The sequence below is a fragment of the Eleutherodactylus coqui genome, chromosome 4, assembly GCF_035609145.1.
Source record: "Eleutherodactylus coqui strain aEleCoq1 chromosome 4, aEleCoq1.hap1, whole genome shotgun sequence".
In the NCBI taxonomy this organism is placed as follows: Eukaryota; Metazoa; Chordata; class Amphibia; order Anura; family Eleutherodactylidae; genus Eleutherodactylus; species Eleutherodactylus coqui.
In genome coordinates this window covers 22,852,325-22,875,454 of record NC_089840.1, presented here as the reverse complement: position 1 = coordinate 22,875,454, position 23,130 = coordinate 22,852,325, and the positions used below count along the sequence as shown (strand labels likewise).

At 43.0% G+C, this 23,130-nt stretch overlaps 1 protein-coding gene across 1 annotated transcript in view; it reads left to right on the top strand.

The window, feature by feature from the left end:
- The window catches only part of ROBO1 (roundabout guidance receptor 1), a 434,821-nt gene that overhangs the window by 69,218 nt on the left and 342,473 nt on the right, over positions 1-23,130 (top strand). Inside the window, exon 2 of the mRNA XM_066599140.1 lies at positions 13,996-14,322. Coding sequence (XP_066455237.1) covers positions 13,996-14,322 — 327 coding nt within the window. The remainder of the gene's footprint in view (positions 1-13,995; positions 14,323-23,130) is intronic.

Sequence of the window (23,130 nt, the reverse complement as noted above, 5' to 3'; positions counted from 1 at the left end):
ACCAAAAGTAATTGCACACCTGAGTAAGAACCTAAAGTAGTATTTATTCACATATGGTAATACTTAGTGGGACTCCTTGGACTTAAATGACATTGGATACTCTCCGTGGCATAATTCTACTATTATCTGATACACTTCAGCTGGTATTTCCCTCCATTTATCCTGCAAACATCTGGCAAGTTCTGTCAAAATAGATGAACGTTGTTAATATTTCCTGACCCGATGTTCCAGTTCTTCCCAGAGATGTTCAGTAGGTTTCAGGTTGGGACTCTGTGCAGCCGGTCCAATCATGGGACATTCATATCCTCAAACCAAACTAAAACAGTTAGATTTTTGACGAGGTGCGTTGTCTTGTTGGAAGTATGGCCGACCATTCCCAGAATATTGCCACATTGTTGCCAGCACATTATTGTCTACAATGTCAGGTACAAGTCTGTGTTCATGGTTCTTGCCTCTACAACCAACGGACCAAGACCGTGCCATGTAGAACATCCCCTGACCATAACGGAACCTCTGCCATACATAACTGTTAGTAAAAGAAATGAAAAAGGAGGGTGGAGCAAGACCCAGTGAGGGTAGTGGAATATTTATGGAGTACAAAGAGTTTTCAATGATTGAGTATTTTAAATGGTGGAGGTGCTGCCAACCAGATGACGCTCCACCAATGTGGGCATAAGTGTAGCGAAAAGGATGTGAAAAGAACTGGTATGAAGGCGCAACACTCTAAGCTACTAGAAGATGTAGATCAAAGTCCAATGTGTGATGGTGAAAGCACTTCTTTTGAAAACATCGATCTGAACAGTGATAAAATATATACTGTATGAGACAAAATGTACGGATGCTCATATTCTTTTATGTTTTTTGTCTCATATATATTTTATCACTGTTCAGATCGATGTTTTCATCATATATTTATTGTTCTTATTGACACATTTGTGAGACTTCATTATGTATATGAATTTTTTTTTCCCTCTCCCCTCTCCTCCCCTTTCTTTGTTAATCACTCCTCCATTATCTATTTGTACTTATCACACAGTCCTATCCAGCCGAACTGACGAAGGGGTTCTTCCCCGAAATGCGTATTCCATTGCTGGTTCTTAATTTCTGAAAAAATAATAATAAAAAAGAAGTGCTTTCACCATCACACATTGGACTTTGATCTACATCTTCTAGTAGCTTAGAGTGTTGCGCCTCCATACCAGTTCTTTTCACATCCTTTTCCGTACATAACTGTTGGCACAACACAGTCAGACAAAAGAAGTTCCCCACGATCCTCCACACCCATGGACCTCCATCTGATTTGATCATTCCATTGCTCAACTGTCCAATGACGACACTCCTTGCACTACTGTAGATAGGTCCATGCATTGTGCTTCATGATGGATGGCTTGTGTGCAGCAGCAAAACCTTTAGATCCAATAGTCAGCAGTTTCCATCACAAACTATGGCTGACATCCCCATGGGTCTACATCTTATGTAGCATGGTTCAGGACATGTGACATGCCAGTAAGACACAATCCAGTCTACTGAGATGGGGTGGTCCAAATACTTTAAGTAAAATAGCATCTTAGGGAAATGCAGCCTTTGCAGTTCTCTAATTGTCTTTCAATACTAGCTATTACTTATTTCATTATGTGCCTCTTACGATTGGAAAGAAGACCATTTTGTTCTCTTGGTGTAATGTATAGACTAGTATTAAACATTTAGTAAGTCCATTGGGTAACGGCACAGCAGCTGTGTGCCTACAGGCCTAACTGCACATAATTAATCCCATAGAAATCCCTCTACCTTCCAGGAACGTTCACATTTTAAGACTTCTTTATGTGGAAGAATTGTTTATACTGCCATTTATGATAGAAAGGCTACACCAAATTTAAGGGTTTCCATTAAAGGGGTTTTCTGGGACTTAAAGAGATTGCGCCAAGAGCATTACCCTTGTTCAAACACCTATTAGAGTATATTAATGTCTTAAGGCCCTTTTTACGATTATCATTCAGAATTGTTCAGATCCCCATGCTGTAGCGGGAGTTTGAACGACAGTCGTCCCATGTAAAGACATGCAGAGACTGAGCGACTAGCCGTTCAGTGTAAAAAGCAGTCGTTCAGTTGTGAACAGCTGCCTGCTTCCTATGAATGGAGGCGGGTGGGGAGAGAACGCTTTTCAGCCACCCCACCTCCATGCTGGCCAGGCTCCTGTGTATCGTTTGCCTGACAGTTCGTCCTGTGTAAATAGGCCTTTAGAATGGAGTCCCCTGCTTAGAACCCCCCTCTATGATACAATACTTTATGCTATCTTATTCTTACAGTATTTATGCCACTGCATTTTTATGAGCTTGGTTCTGTGGCTGTATTTATGTTTTGTGCTTGGTTCTGGTATTATAACTATGTATTGAGGTTTATTTGTGCTGTATGTTCTTAAGACTTTCTTCTGGTACTGTATTTATCTTTATAAGCTTGTTTCTGATCCTATATGTTTAGCGTGGTTCTGGTGCTTTATTTCTGTTTTGAGCTTGGTTCTGTGGCTGCATTTATGTTATGAGCTTGGTTCTGGTATTATATCTATGTATTGAGATTAGTTCATGGTTCTGGTCCTCTATTTATGTTCTGAACTTGGTTCTGGTATTATATCTATGTACTGAGGTCGGTTTTTGCTGTATTTATGTCATGAGCTTGTTTCTGGTGCTACATTTATATACTGAGCTTGATTCTGGTGCTGCATGTATGTACTGAGCTTGGTTCCTAACATAGTATGCAAGGCTGAAAAGAGACAAACGTCCATCCACTTCATCCTGTATCCACTCCCCTCCATAACCCCCCGTTGATCCAGAGGAAGGCAAGAAAAACCCCAATGAGGCAGATGCCAATTGGCTGTATTTATGCACTGAGCTTGGTTCTAGGGCTGTATTTATGTACCGCGCTTGCTTCTAGGGCTGTGTTTATGTTATGAGTTTGATTCTGGGCTTGTATTTATGCACTGAGCTTGGTTCCAATGCAGTATTTATTCGCTGAGCCACTCTGTGGGTAAGCTGCTATCTTGCCAATTTCTGCCCAAGCAGGATAGAGGCATCATCAAGGCCTATCATTGCAATAGAAAATGTTTTTTTCCTTAGGGGGGTCATAATAAATTCGGCACAGGGTGTCTTCTAACCTAAGGCAGCACTAGTTGGGATACAGATGACTCATAAATGAGCTCTAAGAAGTCTTGAATCTACATAAGTAACTTGCTGTTGCCTTTGCATAGGGCGATAATTATACAGTACATGCAATCCGTAATAATCCTTCATCGCCGATGTCTCAAGTGTTCCGGATTATTGGAATTTCACTTTGTGTGAATGAGCAAACTGAGCTGACAGATGAAATTTCTCTGTCGCCCAATGCTGAGGGCCTCTTCTATAAATACGCAAACAGCTGCATTACAGACTTTCGTCTGGCCGAGAGCGACAGAAGTTGAAGGACTAACTGCTTGGATTTAATAAACTCGTCCCCAGCTCGTACAAGTTCCCGGCGCCCATTGATAACAAGTTGGTAATATTACCTTAAACACCAGGATATGACACTCAATCCCCTTCAGGCACCCTCCAGCCTCCTGTGCCTGATGCGAGCGGCTGTGTTCTTGGCCGCGTTATCGGGAGATAGCTCAGCTATGAATGAAAGCCCAGTTCAGAGCGCTACTTCCGAAAAATGTCCAGATATTCTGTGTAGGAACTATTTGGGCAGACGTTCATTTTATCTCCCGTCTTCCTGGCTTAGAAGCTATCATCATCTTGAGCAGGTAAAGAATAAACTTGACCGTACTATGATGCATACGACCGTAATGTGGATCCATGTTGCACCGATACATCCGTAGATTGCTATGGGTCAATGCTCAACCTACGTGTGCCGCAGATTTCATATGGGGCAAAGGTGTCTTTCTTACACATTTCCGTATACAATTACTCCTCGCAACATAAAGACAAAAGGACTTGCCCAATCTAGGGTTGCCAACCATCCGGGTCGCCAACAGCTAGACCGATAATTGACTCTGAAGACGGGTGCAGTATCGATATTTACCAACCATATTAATGGCCAGTATAAAATAATTACTTGTTGTGTGCAACCCTGTCATCAAGTGCTGAAACTCACTGTCAGGACGTGACGCCGAAGCAGCTCAAGAGTAGATCTTCACTCCTTCTCCCAGCGTCTTGCCCATACGGTACACAGCAGAAATCCTGGGGCAGCTAAGGGGGGCTTTATTGCTATTGGGGCCACTGAGAGCGCACTGTTACTACTGGGGCCATTGAGAAGGGGCACTATTCGTACTCGGGCTACCAGAATAATGGAGGTAAAAACATATGGCATGGTATGCCACTCCCCTTACCACACCCAAAACGGTGCCCCATTTTATTTTGGCTGGTATTTTTTGGTGAGAAAGGTGGCAACCCTAGCCTGATCCTTCTCCCGCCTCCCAACGTCATCTGTTAGAGGAAAGCCAGGAGGTCCTCATGCACACGTGAGACTCAAAATTGGCAGGTTTGGACGACTTTCGCTTTAAAAAAAAAATAAAAAATCTTAAAATCCTGCAGTTCTCACACTGACCACTAAGCCTAATACTAGTCTGACATTTCCTGTTCCATAGAGAAAACTTCCCATCAGTCATTTCATTAAAATGACAGGTAGGATTGCAATAAGAGGTGATACCTATATATAGATAACACAAGGTCCACCATTCACAATTGGTGGTATCACAGCTCACCTCCTCCCCCTCCTTGAAAATGTCACACAGCATAAGCCCAACACTTTCCAATAGAAGTCAATAGGTCCTTTTCTGCCCATTGTATCTATGGCCCACGAGTCTGCCATAAAGTATATTTCTGCTCAGGCAAGATGGCCACCCTATAGTCAAATACAGGCAATAAAATAAAAGATCTACAATTAAAATAGAAAACAGATTAGAAAAATGGGAAATGTTTCACTATCTGGTTTTAATTAGTAAAAACAATAGAAGTGACATATATAAGCCAGGGGCGTAACTATAGGGGGTGCAGGGGATGCGGTTGCACCCAAGCCCAGGAGCCTTAGGGGGCCCATAAGGCCTCTCTTCTCCATATAGGGAACCCAGTACTATGAGTAAAGCATTATAGTTGGGGGCCCTGCTACAAGTTTTGCATCGGGGCTCGGGAGCTTCAAGTTACGCCTCTGATATAAGCCACACCTATATTCCATTTATAGGTGTGGCTTAGCAAAAAAGCTTGCCGCATCACCTGCTTAGTCCCTCTTTCCAAAACTTGGGAGGAATGCAAGTGAGTATTGCCCCATAGACTTCGGGTACAAGTCTATACAATGTGGAGCCGTAATAAGGCCATGCTATTAAGATGATGCCTGGCCAGCGTTTGATGACTGGTCTCGTAACGAAACCTACTTCACACGTCGAATGAGATATGTTGGTAAAGTACCGAATTCATCATTGCTTGATTGTTACCAAAGATGAAAGAAAATAAGTAATTCCGCTCGCTTCCATGACACGGACCTCGATTATTACATTGCAACATTGTCTAAACCTCTGAATATCATCTTTGATGGTTCTCATTCAAGTCCCCATTTCCTGAGCTCTCCGCTCAATCAACGAGAACTCTTCACTCATCACTCATCTCAATCAGACAGATGTTGTTCATTTCGTCGACAGCTTTTCTTTGCGCTTACAGTCTCTCCAGTGTGGGAAATTATTATTTTTTCTCTGTTGCCATTTATTTCATTGTCTGCTTTTCATTATACTTCACTTCTCATGATTGAAGCGAAAGTCATAAAGGCAAAAGACGAAGGTTACCCTTTTTATCACATAATCTCCTCAAGGCCAGGACTTCCCTTCTGTGTAGAGACGTCATTATAAATATGTATGATGATACCCAACGACGAATAAATAAAGATCACCGCTCCGCTTCTCTTTCAATGCTCTAATAATCTAGCACACATTTTCGAGACCTCAAGGCTTCTCCAACTTATTCTGCTGGGACTTCAACATCTGAGTTTAAAGTCCATGCCAAAATTAAGAATATTACATAATATACGTTTCATTTGTCTCCAGAATATTAATTCTCTCACGAGCGCATAAGATAGATATATACCACGCGATTAGGGTGGGGGTTGTATGGAGTTGGCCTGAGAGCAGAGCTCCCTCTATACCTAGTGGAAGTTTTTGAAAAGTTCAGTTAGGTCGGGCCACCAAAATTATACATAAAGCTTGGTTCAGACCAAATTCATTCAACTGTATAGACACTAAACATTCTCCTTTGAGAATGCCGAGCCCGGGATAATCAAATCATCGCCCCAAGTCTTGCTTTTGGCACCTCCGGCAAACCGATGAAAGCCACTGCCAGCCTGACATTTTTTGTTGGGGATATGTACTATTCTAGGATGGCCATTCACGTGATAACAATATAGCACATGATCTAGAGTTGGGTCATAGAGTGGGTTCCAACCAAGGAACCCAACTCTATGACACTCATATGGAACAGGGGTTGTGCTCTCGACCCAACCTCTTCAAAGAAGTATTCTAGGCATTTAGCCCCTTGCAACATTGATGACTTGTCCTCAGGATAGGTCATCAACTGTTGATTGGTGGAGGTCCATTGCTTAGGACCTCCAGTGATCAGTTGGTCTCAACCCCCGCATTCACTACAATCTGGCCAGATGTCCTCATTGGGGTTGGAGCCAGAATTGAAATCAATGGGTGCTATACCTTTTATTTCACTTCCAGCTCCGACCCTAATGCAGAAGGAACTGTCGATATCCGGCCTACGGCAGTTTGTGTAAGGGCTGAAATTTGATGGTCAGCGAGGAACCTGAGCTGCAGACCCCTACCAATCAACTATTGGTGACCTATCCTGACGATATGTCATTAATACTGCAAGGGGTTAAATGCCCAGAATATCCCTTAAATGAGTACTCTTGGCCACTTCCATGTTTCCATTTATGTGCATGCAGAATGACTAATGATATCATAGGTGTCCACTTCTATCCCAAGACTAAAGCCCATTGGTTGAATGCACTTTGATCACAGACTATAGGAAGCCTTTAAATTACAAATATCTACTTTATATTTTATTTGATAGTTTTTGATTTTTGATAGACCTCATGTTCAGGAAGTTCCCTTCCCCCACCCATCCCAGGCCCAGGAGACAACTAATCTACTGATTGTCCTGATTAGAGGCATCATTTTCTGGGCATAAAGAATGACAATATGACTTATTTTCTCCCAAATTTCATTTCAGCGGTTGGCAGCACTATAGATATGACAGTTTGGATGAGGCTGGTATGGGAAATGCTCTTGATCGGCAGAATACCAGTTACTGATGGTTATTATGCAGCTGCAAGATCTTTAATAAATTGTCCAATTAAGGCGAGAGCTGATAACGTGGAGTGTCACCTCATCTGCAGCATTCATTTCAATGAATAAGTGCTACCAACTATCCAGCTGGGTGAAGGTGATGATAGGCAAACGTAGAAGAGGCCTTTAATACCCTTGTAGAAGGGGAATACATGGGGCTTTGGGGAATGCTGTATTGTTTAAATGCGTAATATATCTTTAGTAATGCCAGTCAGTGAAGAGGACTGGGGAGGTAACTGGGGCTGCTGTGTGGAGGGGCACCGCACATTGGTTGCTGAGCTGTCTAGTTGCGTCTGGCCAGAGATGAGTATGACTTTGTTAGATATCGTGCAAGAACGCATAGCTGGGACTTCCCTGTGGAGGCCTGGCCCCTATGGGACACCAGAGCCATCTGCCTTGTGGGCAAACATAGAGTGGGTACCCCGGAGTGACCCCTTTGCACTGAGTCTCAGGTTCCTCTCCTAAACGGCTGGTTCGAGGCTCCTGAGAAGTCCCTTCCGCACCTTACACATGGCAATCACTTTCTCTTTAGGGTAATAAAGGGACTGTGTCTTTATTGCAGTTACCACAGTGGATGTATGTAGACACCTGTTCGCAGAAGTTGCAGCCAGTTACGACCTAAGAAGCTTGAGTTGGTCTTCTGGTACAGGAGTTGTGTACACTTTTATTATTTGTCTTACTGACTATCGGCCAGATGGCCCTGTTATATAAAGTTCACAGTAGAACTTGAAACGTATTTCAAGATGAGTTGGGCGTCTCAATTTTATGTCTATACATGTTGCTCTCGTCCCACATTTTGTCATACGCCCAGTTTAGCGAAACCCGCCATAGGCCTCTAATGGACTTGAGGTGGCCCAAACCTGGCTAGGAGGACTTGATATCGTATTTCCTGCCATCGAATAGAAGGGGACTATGATGCCAAGGAGAGTGGTCTCAGCCTGTCAGACTGAAGCCAAACTGGGGTTTCCCACCTCAGCATGTCCCATAGATTTGGCTTCATCGACCCCCTCCCAGTGGAAAAGGCCATATCCAAACCACCACCTGGGCCATCCCTTTTACCCCTAAATTCTCAGGAGACCATGGAGTTTGTTATATTCTCATTTTTGTACAAATAACATAAAAACCAGCCCAAAAATTGAAATGACTGTCCTAAAAAGTTACCATGAAATTTTTGTGCCACTTTCTGACAGTGGTTGACAATAATGGATCGCGACTCCCTGTTATGTCCCCAAACAGTACCATAGCTTAATTTATGGTGCTGTGGCGATGTGATAGGTTCCCTTTAAGTTATAATAACACCTTACATGTCAAGTTATTGTTTGCTATATCTGTACTCATGCTGCACAAAGGCATCACTTCTATACTCGCGTTCCTGCTTAGCACTGTTGCTTGTCGTGATTGGCCAGACTCGGGTTGGGTCATCCAGACTCAATTTATAGCAAAAATCGCCAAGTAAAAGAACATCAAGGATAACATCTGCATGGATTTTGAAAAACTCTATCCAGATGTTGCCCTAGGCCGGATATGACCCTGCAACTGTAGCACTGCTAACAACTGAGCTACCACAGCTCTTTGGTCTACTACCGAGAGAATATTTTATTCTCTACTCAAAGAGAATGTAAAAAAAACCCCCAAACCATCCAGAAGTTGCTCTTGGTCAAACCTGAAGCTACAACTCCAGCACTGCAAATCACCAGTGCTAAAAACCAAGACACCACAGTTGTCTGTTCTGCTTTAGAGGAAAGGAAGAAGAACATGAATAAACTCTACTCAAAGAGAATATAGATAAACCTCATCCAGATGTTGTCCTTAGTCAGATTTGAACCAAGAACTCCAGCACTGCTAACAACTGAGCCACCAAACCTGTTCTAGAGGAGGAAATCAACAGGAAGAATACACACAAAGAGAACATAAAAACACCATCCAGATGTTGACTGTGGCCAGATTTGAACCAAGAACTCCAGCAGTTCTAACAACTGAGCCACCATACTTGGTCTTCCGTCACTGGAGAAGACAAAGAAACACAAGGTGAACATATAAAGTCCATGCAGATGTTGTCCTTGGACAGATTTGAATCTAGGACTCCAGCAGTACTGCTTGCTGTCATGGTAATCTGCCCCCTCCCTCGAGTATCCTTGCAAAGCCACCCCCCACAATTAATAGACTATAGACACAAGTTGTGTCCTCCCCGAAGGTCCTACAGATGGCATCTCGAGGCGACAGGTGCTCTTTAAAGTGTCTGAATCTGCTTTTCCCATGTTTAGCCAGAGGCATTTTTCTTTTCTAGTTCCATCTGCTTATCATCTAGTAAATATGACACACCTTGTCAGTTATTAATGCCAAGTAGAAATCCAATCCGTCTTCTACGTGCGCAGAAACAAGAGGACTTGGCCCTATAGATAACTCCAGTGGGTAATATTCACTAATGGGGATCTTTGCAGCGTGCAAATCTGCATCTCGCCTCAAAATGCTTAAGAATATTTTGTCAAGGGCTGCATGAAATGATTGGACCAAAAACAAGATACTTCTGATAATTAACGGGTGCAGAGTTCTCATTTTTGACAAATATTCGGCGGCGTGTAGCATATTTGACAAGAAAATGATAGGATTGGTGTTGATTGCCGGATTTATATAATATTCTGGTAATAGTTGGTCTCTTGTTCTGCAAAATGCACTTTTAATAGGGCTTAAAAATCCTGCCTCAAATGCATTTAGAAGGTTTTTTCCTTTTTTAATAACTTTTACATAAAGGGAAAGATTATAATTCACTCGTCAAGGTCATTACATCCCTTAGGGAAATATGTCACCGACATTCCTGCTAATGTGGAGTATCTGCCAATCATGAGAATTTTAGATCTTTGGTGCCTTTTCATTTCTACCACTTTTCCAAGGGTCTGATTCCGAGGTCGAATTACAGAATGTCATTAATAGAAATACAGTTTTTGTTATATTAGCTTGTTTTATTAGTCCCGAGACAACAAGGAGGAGTGGAGACATAGCTTAAAGGACCTAGACCCCATATGCCAATTATAATGGTGGTGCGATCTTGTATGTCCTTTAGCCCCCAGGTACCAGGGCTTGGGCGCATATGCTAATGCACCCCCTATAGTTACGCCCTGAAGAAATGCTTTATTTAAAACGACCCTCTGGTTGCAGGACAAAAATCTCATTACAGGAGGGTATGTTACCTACAGTTGTTCTTCTCTGCTGTTCCTCCGATCCACCAGTTCTAGATCCTGTTTTCGACCTTCCACGACTGCCTACACACTCTTAACAGTACCTAATATCCACAGTGCCTTGGTAGTGTTAGATTACCAGTGCACTATACCTACTCTGATTGGCCAGAGCTGATCATGTGATCAGTATTGGCTAATTAAAGAAAAGTGTACAGTGTGCATTAAAGGGGTTGTCTACTTGTAAACTATTGATGGACTATCTACTGGTTAAGTTATCAATAGTAGATTAGTAGTCTGTTGCCTCGGACTCTTGACGATCAGCTGTTGGCCAGGCCGGTGCTCTCATGTTCTGAGCTGTTTTCAGCAGGAAACGGACAGCTGCATTTCCACTGCAGAGGCCATGCTTGGTATTGCACGCATCGAAGTGAATAAGAATGTTGCATGTGATAGTACGCCTGGCAATTGCAGTGGGAATGGAGTTGTCTGCTTTCTGCAGAAATCAGATGGGTACATCAGAGCAACAGTCTGGCCAACTGCTGATCAGGGGAGTACAGGGTGACAAACTCCTGCAGATCTACTATTGATGGCCTATGCTCCGGGCACACCATCAACTGGACATCCCCTTTAAGTAGCCTTAAACTGCTGAAAATTGGTTCAGAACCAGCGACAGAGATGAACAACTGTAGGTTACATACCTTCCTTCCCCTGTTACGGGACAGAATCTTGTCCTGAAACCGGAGGGTCACTTTACTATTTTGTTCCTATTGAATATTTGAATTTGATTTTTTACATATTATGGTACCAATCCATCCCCCACCCATAAAAGAAGAACAATTATTTTGTCACCATCCACCCCTTAGCAGAAGATACAGTCGTACCGGGGCTCATAGAGCAGTTACAGTATAATGCATTGGTAGTCCCAGGGGCGTAACTTGAAGCTTCTGGGCCCGGTGCAAAACCTGTAGCAGGGCCTCCAACTATAATTCCTTTTTATAGTATTGGGCTCCCAATATGGAGAAGAGAGGCCTTATGGGCCCCTCAAGGCTCCTGGGCCCGGGTGCAACCGCATCCCCTGCATCCTCTATAGTTATGCCCCTGGGTAGTCCTAACACTAGCAATGCACTGTAGGTGATTAGGCAGTCTAAATATGGCGGTGGTCATCTTGGCCTTCTAAGAATAGATACCAGATACCAGAACAGGAAGAAAGGAGGGAAAAGTAAAAAAATCAAGCACATGTACTATACTTCCTCCACCTTCGGGACCCGGGACAGAATGTCGGCCCAAAACCAGAGAGTCACTTTAAAAAAACATCAATCATTCTTCTCCTGAGCTAAAGGGACAAATAGTTTGCGGTGGATTTCCAATGCCCATTTCTATTGTTTCCCACCAAGATGAGTATTCGCAGTTTGTCGTACCTCCATGGCCTTTTAATCTACAATCATCGTTCAGGCACAAATGCTGGATATGGACACACCTACTGCAATTTTCACAATCATGTAGTCAGAGTTGACAAGTTTGAGGCAGGGTAGGCGCTAACTTCCAAGGTACAGGCTATACAAAGCTACTTGCTCCTACATGGACTTCTGGATATAAAGTAGAGTGATTGTATCTTCCAATGGAATCGGGGATCTTGACAATTGCAATTCAGGGAAGCTTACGTTGCAGTCCCCTCAACCACAAGCCAACAGCCCAAAACCACTGAGAAATGCAGTAACACTGTTCCAATGGTGAGAAGATGCACAATAACTCACTAACTAAAGGAGATGTGCTCAGATAATCCTTGGGTAGGAAATGTTATAAAGTAAGATGCTATGCTCACCAGTCTGATCACCCACAAAGTCCAGCTCTGCTGCTGCGGTCCTCTCCGCTGAGCTTTGTTTGATGTGCCAGATACACATGTGACCAGTGCATCCAATCACTGTCCTCAGCATTCTCATGCCATACACAGCTGAGATCAGTGATTGGCTGTAGCTGTCACATGGGTATATGTCCATATAAGTCTGCAGTCTATAAACCATGTCTGATGGGAAGGACTGGAGAAGCAGTGCTGAAGCAGCAGGAGATCGAAGTGGTAGGTTTAACTACTTTTTTTATTTTATAACATTCCTAAATTAAAAAATAAATAAATAAATAAATTTTTATATATATCTTGGACAACACCTTTAAAGGGGTCTACAGGAATAACATGCTGATCGGTAGGGGGTCTCACCGCTGAAATTCCTTCTTATTTCGAGACCGGGGAGTCCAGTGCCCCCCATCCTCTTCACTGCAGGGTCACCACAGTGAAAAAGAGACTGAACAGAGTGCTGGTCACATAGGTGCACCGGAGCTCCATTCACTTTCAGTGAGACTGCCGAAATAACCGAACGGCACCCGCTTGGGTTTTTCTGTCAGTCCCATTGAAATGAATGGAGCACCGACAATGTATATGCCGACAGCCCTCCATTCAGAGTGACTTCACTGTGGAAGGAGAAGCAATCCCACAGTGACAGGAGAAAGGGACAACGGAGTCCTGACCTGGAGATCGACGGGGGTCTAGCAGTGAGACTCCCATTAATCAGAAAGTCGTCCCCTATGCTGTGGAAAAAAAATGAAATTCTGGGAAAACCACTTTAAGGGCTTCTTGAATATTGATGATTTGTCCTCTGTAAAAGTCATTAATATTTGATTGGTTGGGGTCTGCCAATCGGCACCCGATCAATCAGCATTTTGAAAATGTTGCAGAACTTGGGTGAAAGCTGCAGTCTCTTCACTGTATATTAGGCACAATGCCGTATATTTCATAGCAGCAGCGCCTGGTAGAGCAGCTGAATTCTATTAGCATGAATGGCGGTAATCTGTGGTTAGGCCATGTGACTAATGAACGTGACGTTACTGGCCTGAGAAGAGGTTGCGGCGCTCACTGTTAAGGGGTGACATTGGACTTGATTGACAGTTTGATGCAACCATTAACTTTGAGTAGTGGAGATTGCCCAGTTGACCGATTCATAGCGCCATGGCCAAGGGCGTAACTATAGGGGATGCAGTTGCACCCGGGCCCAGGAGCCTTAGGGGGCCCATAAGGCCTCTCTTCTCCATATAGGGAGCCCAGTACTATAAATAAAGCATTACAGATGGGGGCCCTGTTACAGGTTTTGCATTGGGGCCCTGAATCTTCAAGTTACGCCTCTGGCCATGACCCTAATCTAAGATTAATTAACCATAAGGGTGAACAGAGGTGAGTTTGAAGAAATGCAAACCTGGCAAAAGAGTCAGCAGGGCTACAGCTGCAGAGCTATGCAGCCAGCCCAATGGAATTTACAACATTATAGTTCCTCTTAAGTCAATTGGCTTTCTATGACATTGACCTCAATGTGTATTTTGCCAACCAGATATGTTGGCTTTAATAGTTTCCTGAACACAGTTTCTTTATAGTTATATTGCATTTCTTCTCTAAATGTTGTATTTCTTTTCTAGGCTCACGTCTTCGTCAAGAAGATTTCCCGCCTCGTATTGTAGAACATCCATCGGATCTTATTGTCTCGAAAGGTGAACCGGCTACACTAAACTGCAAGGCCGAAGGCAGGCCAGCTCCGTCCATTGAATGGTATAAGGGAGGTGAAAGGGTGGACACTGATAAAGATGACCCACGTTCCCATCGAATGTTACTACCGAGTGGATCTCTATTTTTTTTACGCATTGTCCATGGACGCAAAAGCAGACCGGATGAAGGAGTCTATGTCTGTGTTGCACGGAATTACCTTGGAGAAGCAGTCAGTCACAATGCATCCCTTGAAGTAGCCAGTAAGTGAAAAACATTGATTCTCGATTCCCTCAAGATGTATGGGTTTAATATTGATCGTGATATTGTGACTTTTTTTTTTGCAATGGGCAAAAACTTATCTTTTTTTATTAATAAAGTGAAAAAAAAAGGTTGCTGGTAGAGATGAGCGAGCGTACTCGGCCACGCCCCTTTTTCACCCGAGTACCGCGATTTTCGAGTACTTACGTACTCGGGCGAAAAGATTCGGGGGGGGCGCCGTGGGTGAGTGGGGGGTTGCAGCAGGGAGTGGGGGGGAGAGAGAGAGGGCTCCCCCCTGTTCCCCGCTGCTACCCCCGCGCCGCCACGCCTCCCCCCGCCCCCCGAATCTTTTCACCCGAGTACTGAAGTACTCGAAAATCGCGGTGCTCGATCGAGTAATTACTCGAAACGAGTATGTTTCTAGTTGGTGGGGTATTTCTGTAACATATAGTGCAAAATGAAAATGGACATGTTACCCATATTAACCCTTTCCAATCCACTGTCTGACCTCTGAAGACATTATGATTTAAGGCTGTACAGCTCCGATGTTGGAAGACATCCATTGGGGTTCTCTTACTGTATATTGCCAGCCTCTCTGCTGTCGGAGCCTATCCAACGTGTCACCTCATGCAGTACTGGCTTTAGCCAGCAGATAGCGCTGTTGTATAACAGCAGAAAAAGAGTATGCCCCCTAGGAAAACCAGGATACAAATTGGATTGGAAAGGGTTAACCAATCAGAACCTTTTTTTATTTCATTACCTTTTCTAAAATCTGGAATGTAATTAGTTCTTATGGCAATACCTCCTTTTCTGTACTGGAATGCCTATACACGGTATAGTGAAAAAGACTGTAGTAGTGCTATATATCACTACTGCTGCCCTGTATTGAAATAGCAATAGCATACTTGAATAGGAAGGCATGGATGTGCCCAACGATGGAATGGTGCACGGGCCCCTGGGGGTCCTGGAACACGGATTTCAATTTTGTGTTGTAGTTCCTGTAAGAGATAGAGAATAAAACCCAATTGCAAAGTTGAAGAGTAGCATGTGAGAAGCGGAAATCTGCTTTCTAAAGAAGGACACCACTTTGAGTGTGTTTTCCTTACTTCAGTCATAGCAGCGGTCCTACGAGATTTAGAGAGACGCGGAAAGTGGATTTCTGCTTCTCACATGATACTGTTCAACTTTGCAATTGGGCTTTACTCTCCATCTCCTACATGGGCCGCAGCACAAAATTGAAATCCATGTTCAGGGGCCCCCAAGGGCCCGTGCACCCCGTTGTGTATCACATCCATGCCTTCCTATTCAAGTATGTAAGTATTATTTCACTGTAAGACACCAGTATTGAGATGTAACACTGGATCTGTCTTTTTGACTACAACCTGTATATTAACTCAAGAGTTGGTGGGATCAAAATAAGAACAAGATTGTAATTTCCTTTACCCATGTGCCCGCAAAAGCGAATCAAGAAGTGTACTAGGATGTGGTCTATTTCCAACCCTCTTTGAAAGAGAGGGGGTCTCCACAAGGGTCAAGAAAAAGTCAATGTGTCTACTAATAAAGCTAACGGTGACCCTTCTGTTTCTAGTGTCGGCCTAGAATGCTGCCTTGAACATGTATATAGGATAGTTGAGTGATAGTTTTGATCAAATTCCAGAGAAGATTTGTTTGTGAAATCTTAGATAATAGCTGCATACACAATTATGGTTCAGGCTAGAGCTAGAAACTTGTATAGCAAGTCTCAAGAAGTAGGACACAACCTGTATACAATGTCCTTGTATAATGGGAAGCAATCCATGACTGATACAATATTTCCATTGTCTTCCAGTAGACGAGGCTTTTACTATAATAATCAAATGAGACGTTTAGTGCAGCTATCATTAACTTCCATTTTACTGAGCCAATGACTGACATCCGATGCGTATATCAATGCATTCCTATTGGTCACTGAGATCATCATTTACTCAGTTAGGATGGATCCTAATGTTTAGTAAAAGTCTCGAAAAAGTAGTTCGAATTTCTGCAGTCTTGAAGTTGAGAACATACATTGGATAACAACTTTATTAGAGATACCCATCTGGTAGCAAATTGGACCTTCTTTGGCCTTCAGACCAGCAAGTCTTTGTGGTGGCATTAACTTTCTGGTGTCAGAAGACCAGAGTACGCCATTAAAAAATGTCCTATACCATTACTCCGCCCCCACCAGCATGACAGGAAGGGGTCATCGATTCATGCTGCTTCCACCAAATTCAACTGTACGGTGCAACAGAAATCTGGATTCATCTGACAATGAGATGTTTTTTCGCTGCTCAGTGATACAATTTTTTCACTCTTTTGCCCACCGGAGTCTTGCCTTTCTCTTAGACAGCAATGGCGGTGAAATTGGTCATCTGCTCTTATAGCCCATTTGTGCTAAGGAACAACAAGTTGTGTGTTTGAACACATTCGTTCCAGGACCAACATTGTATTTAGCTACAATTTGCTTGACTGTGTTGTTCTGTTTATCAGAACGATACCTGACACCGTTCTTTGACTGTTTTCACCAATGAATTCGCTTTTACTTGATCACACCATTTTCAGTATATTTTCCTCACCATTGCATAAGAGAAGCCCACAAGGCTAGCAGTAAAATCCTGGCTAGTCTAGCACCGATGACCAGACTTCATTGGAAGTCATTCAGATCGCTGGATTTTTCCATCTAATTTGGATTCATGTTGAAACTGATCCATGGAAAACTTCTTCACTTGATTTTCTGCTGCACTGTGGAGTCATAGGTCTACTTTCCATACGGGAAAGCCCCAGTTCGTTGTCTCTAATAAAGTGTCCATTCAATGTATTTTTCCACCAAACACTTAGAATAGACGACTCTTTTTGGCTGTGTGACAATAGGAGATTAGTCATGACTCAGGATCACCACCTTTTTCCTTCAAGATGGTTGGCATCACTCTCAGGAAGACACTTTATAACCGGAACTTCTTTAGAATCCGGTGCCTGCCAGTTTCATTGAGTCATAGCAACGTTTCATAGCACTTCACACTGTACATAAACTGGTACGCAAACTAAACTCTGGTCATCTGACCACTAACTATTGTATACATAATCTTTCGCTCTCTCTATTTGGCCTAATGTCATAACTCATTACATTAGCGTTCCGATAAACACCGTCTATTTATCCACCCTCGGGTTGAAGTCCAAAGAACTTCTCCTATCACCATCTGAATTTACATCTGTCTTACCCAAGAGCCTCAAACTGACTGCTGGGGGAATCACCTCCCTTTTGCCAAACCTCCTCAGGTCCGCCTAATTAAAGGGATTGTCCAGTTGTAAACTATTGATGGTCTATCAACAGGACAGGTCATCGATAGCCTATCCAACAAAGCAAAAAATGGTAGCACTACCCCAGATTATCTGTGTAAATAAGTGGTGCTACAGCTAGAGCCACACTATCTATGGCCCTATGTACAAGCCAAATATAGAAAATAGGCGAGCAGGCACTCAGTAGTAGATTGGCTGGGTTTGTCACCCAGGATCCCCACTTGAGGCATAACTTGAAGCTGCTGGGTCCCAGTGCAAAATCTGGAACTGGGCCCCCAACTATAAAGCTTCATTGATAGTATTGGTTTGCATATGGGGAAGAGAGACTTTATGGGCCCCCTAGAGCTCCTGGGCTCCCTGCAATCCCTATACATGTACCCATGAATTATCCCCGCCAATAAGCTATTTGCCAGGCCAACACACTTGTGTACTGAGGTGATTTTTGCAAGAAGCAGACACCTCTGTTCTTACTGTAATGGCTAGGCTTGGCATTGCAGGCCAAGTTCCCATTCATTTTAATAGGAACTTGGCCTGTAATACCAAAACTGGCCACTGCAGTAAGAACGGAGCTGTTTTCTTCCTTCAAAATCACAAGCATGCTGGCCCCAGCTGATCAGTAGGGATCTCAGATTATGGAACCTAGCCGAATTATTATTATTGATGACCTGTCCTGTGGATAGGCCATCAATAGTTTACAACTGGACAACCCCTTTAGCATCTTAAGGCACCCTTTATCAGCAAAACATTATTATAGAGACTTTTAGAGGTGATATCTGGTACTCTTTTGCCATAGCTGCCCAGGAAGAGAAGTGTGCAAGTAGAGTTCAGGTATTATATAGTTGTTGATGGAACCAATTAGATATCATTCACCGACACCTACTGCAATCACTGATTTTTAAGTACCTTCAGCTTAAGGTAGGTCACCAATTCAGGCACCAGGGATGAGGCGTACTGAGAAATGTTGCTGCACGATTAGAGGATTTTTTTGGAATTACAGAGAGGTCTCAAACATCAATGAAACATTCACAACACTCAACTACTTCACCTTGGGGTTGAGTGGTAGGCAAAGGATTGACTCTGCAGATCAACTGGGAACAGGAAAAACTCTTCAGTGTCTGTAAAACTTTCCATCCACCCTTTCACTGTAATCTTATCAGGATGGCTTGGAACAGAAGCCGCTTGCGCATTTAGAAACTGTCAAGTAAATTTATTAAATTGAAGTAATATCTTTGACTTTCTCGTGAGCCAAACCAAACTGGATTGTTGGCATAATCCGCACATGCTCAACCGGGCTCTATCGTTAATTCGCAAAGCGGTGCGTAATAAATATGTTATATCTTAAATAAGCAAGGCCATTTTTTTTTCCTAGATTTTTTTATTAATTTAGTTCTTTCCAAGCGTGATTTATTTTACATTATCAGACTAGAATAACACAAGTAGAGGAGAACATTAAAATGAAACTCCAACTAATTATGTTCTCAAATTAGCGATGGTGTGTCATTACGCCGGTAGAGGGGTCTGTGTGTGTCCTAGCCTGCCGACATTGTTATTCTTGGGTTTATTATATCAATAAACAACATTAAGGGGTTTTATCGCTATTACGCCAAAACGGAAGAATATCTATGATTTAATAGTCAAGGGTGTATTTTAATAGTTTATAGTGGCTGAACGCCCTGACCACTTGGCCTTAATTTCCGGGGACAGGATTTGAACTTTCATGGTTTTGTTTTTGATAAAATCTGAGTTTCAGAGCTGGTGGAAAATATTGTAGATTATATCGCTTTTCTTGATGCTTAAAGAGGTTGTCCAGTGGTAGGAAATATAGGCTAAAAGTGTGGGCAGTGTTAAAATAGCAAAGTAAGATGCCTTACTAATGTCCCAAGTGCTCCAATATCTCATGGCTTTGGTTTACTCCAGCCTTACTCCATGTATCTAAGCACATGACTGCTGCAGCCAATCACAGGGCTCAGTGTTGGTACCGCTGAGGCCAGTGATCGCTGTAGGAGTCACCCACTCAGAGGGCTTGTGATTACGTAAGCTAGTGGAGGCCAGAGAGGACCGGAGCAGTAAAGTGCCTGGGACATTGATATTGTAAGTACAAGTTACTTTGTGCTGCCCACACTTTAAAGGAGTTGTACCAAGATTGCAAGTTATACCGCATCCTGTGGATAAGGGATAATTTGCTGATCGTTGGGGGTCTCAGCGCTGAGATCCCAACTGATCTCCAGAATGGATCTCCTGTATCCCGTTCTATTTATCACTGTAGGGGTCGCGGTGATGTCAGCATGAAGGGAGTGCTGGCCAAGCATGCACAGTCAGTGCTTCACACACTTCAATGAGACTCAACGAAATGCCCAAGCGGTATTCGACAGTTCCATTGAAATGAGTAGAGCATTGGTGTGCTTGCGCAACCAGTATCCCATTCAGTCTCCTCCTCACTGCAAGGGATGTAGTAACCCGGAAGTGGGGAGGATGGGGGACATGGAACCCCCTCAACATCGGTTGGGATCCACCATAGATGTGAGACCCCATTGATCAGCAAGTTTTTTCCTATCCTATAGATAGGGGATAGCTTGCAATTGTGGTGCAACCCCTTTAAGCCTATTTTTCCTCACACTGGAGAACCCTTTTAATAAGTGGACTTTCTTGTACAGTTAAAATGTTTTGCTTCAGTAGGAAAGCCCCCAGATTGGGGGCTTCTGCAAATGATCAGAGCCAAGTCAGGTCTGTCTGAAAATCTGACTCTTTTTAGATCACCATGTGCATGCTCTCCCACTGACTTCTATGGCAGAGACTGCTCAGCAGTCTGAAAAGAAGCAGAATTTACTGGAGGACAGCATGGGAATGGAGGAGTGGATGAGTATAAAAATGACATTTCCCAGCTCCCCGTTTCCTCCCTGAACAGCACCATAATTTAGTTAATGGTGTCGTTCGGAGGTCACAGGTTCTCTTTAGATATTAGAGATGGTGGTATTTGGGTATCTGTTTAAAGGCTCCCAGTCCTAATAATGATACAATATCTAGCATGGCTACATTATTTCATGCATATAACCAGGGCCCTTATAAACCATTTTTGAGTTAAAATAACCCTCAAGTCCCAGAACAAATATTACCCAGAGTCCAGATGAGGACATTCTCCTACTGGTGCTGTCTTCTTCCCAGTTTGGCCACCAATCTGTTTGCTCCTGAAGTCACTTTTCATGCATCAAAGAAGGCCAAGCGATTCTTAGACTACCCGATGTTCACTGAGCTCTGTACTGGTCAATCCTCAGTAGTCTTCTGCTGGCCCTATTTCATTTGTCCAACACGATCAGAGCGCCTCGGCCATGTTAGATAAAGGAAACAAAGCCTTCAGGACTGTCCGGTTAGTTGCAGAACAGGGAAAGGGATGGTAATAGGACTTCCCACCTCTATTCCTGGGGGAAAAAAAATATTTAGGGACTGGAAGGGTGAGGTGGGAAGATATTACTCAATGCCATCATGTCCCCAGTTCTACCGCTAATCTGCCTGTTCCGAGGTCCCATCTTCATTTGTCCAACATGACCCGGACACTCCTGTCACAACCTAACACTTTAGTTGAGTAGTTACTATCGTCTGTTGAGCCTTTAAACAAAGACTTATACAGTTTTGGAATATCTTTGAAACTCCCAGTCATAATTTAGTGACTTCATGTGCAATAAGCCTTCTACACGCCAAGGTAATCTGCTCTAGATCTGGATCCTCCGGGGTCATTCATCAGTTGAGGAAACATGTAAGATCCATACAATATGTACATCTAGTCCAAGAAATAATGTAATGTACATCCAAAAGCGAACCGGTGTTTAGTATAATAAATCATTGTTAGAGTGAATCATGGAATGGTATGGTAGAGTTGGAAGGGCCTCCAGTGCCTCCAGACCCTTTCCGTAAAATGTGATTAACGCATTTCAGGTCTGCGAATATTTTATGCAACTAAAATATATTATTTCACATATTGTTTATGACGCTAGACAAGCGATACAGACTAGAACAAGTCAAGGACTTGCCCCGACAATCACTTTGCCTACATTTTTTATACAAGAAAGTCAAGAGCGAAGCAATAGCTCCTATAAAGGTACAATGATGTAAGAGCAATTTAAATGTCACTTACAATGAATAACATCTTACTTCAAAATGCATTTTCTGGCGGTGCAGACAATTATCTATAGTTAGAGAGATTCTATTGTGGATTTTAACGTTTTTCATGATGGATTTGTGGTTAAAGGTATGCGAAGAATCAGTCATTTTATTCTAGGAGTATTCAAAATGTAAAACAATAAAATTTCCTGAAGAGCACATAAATACACAAATAGGAAATACAATCAATTAGGGTAAAGTGCGCAGCATGCCAGGAAGCTTTACTCAGTATTGTCAGAGTTGTGCAAATTGGCCTTTTACGCCAAACTATTTCTTCTAGATGACAAGCATGGAGATCGACAATCATTTATGTGGCCTTTGTAGAGGTCTATTCAGACTCTACTAGGGGAAGAACAATCGTTTACCCACCCAGGGTTGTTATCAGCCCATCGATGATCACGTGTGGAGAACTGCTGCCGAAAATGTTTGTGTCCCCTAAAAGATGTGATCACCCAACAAATGAGTGTTGGGTGATCGAATAAGGGAGATGGAATAAAACCTCCACAGTGCCACCTATTGAAAGGCAGCATTCCTTCAAGTCAAAGTCAGACTTTTTATACAAGCCTTGTTACAATGACTGGGAATTAAAAGCAAAGCCACAGTCCATGTACAGATAGCTGTTTCAGGGTTTTCGCCCTTCATCATTGTACAGTAGGAGTCTGGCATTGCTAGTGAGAGGCCTGGGATGGGAGTCAGAAACGCTATCTTTTCTCCTTAGGGAGAGCAACTATACTATAAACTAAGTGAGGAGACTCAAATGGCCGCGCACGCTCCTCTGGGTAATATGCAAATAAGGGAGATGGAATAAATCCTCCACCAGGCAAATGAATGTTCTTAGGAATTTTCTTGCCCAATCATTGGGCCATGTAAAAGGCCCTTAACTTTCTAAGGAACTTCAGAGATTTCTGCAGTAGGAAGGAAGGGAATTGTTTTCTTATATGTCCATAGAGGCAGCGCTACAGTTGGCATTTATGGTCTTTTTACACAGGTCGCTTCTCACATCAATGTAACTAGTGCCAATTGACAAAGTACATTGATTGGTGCTCGCAAATAAGGGAGATGGAACTATAACTCCACTCCCTTATTTGCATATTACCCAGAGGAGCATGAATGGCCTTTTAAGTCTCCACACTAACTCACTGTTTAGGTGCTCTCCCCAAGGAGAAAAGATAGCATTTCTGATCGATTGGTGCTTGGTTACCTTTCTTTTACACAGGCCAAGAGTTACCGGTTTGGGGTTGAACAGCCATGTATTCAGTCCTCATAGAACTAGTTGTGCTTCTCTCCATTCACATGGGAAAATGTACAACCAACCAGTGAGCATTTTTATACTTGCTAAA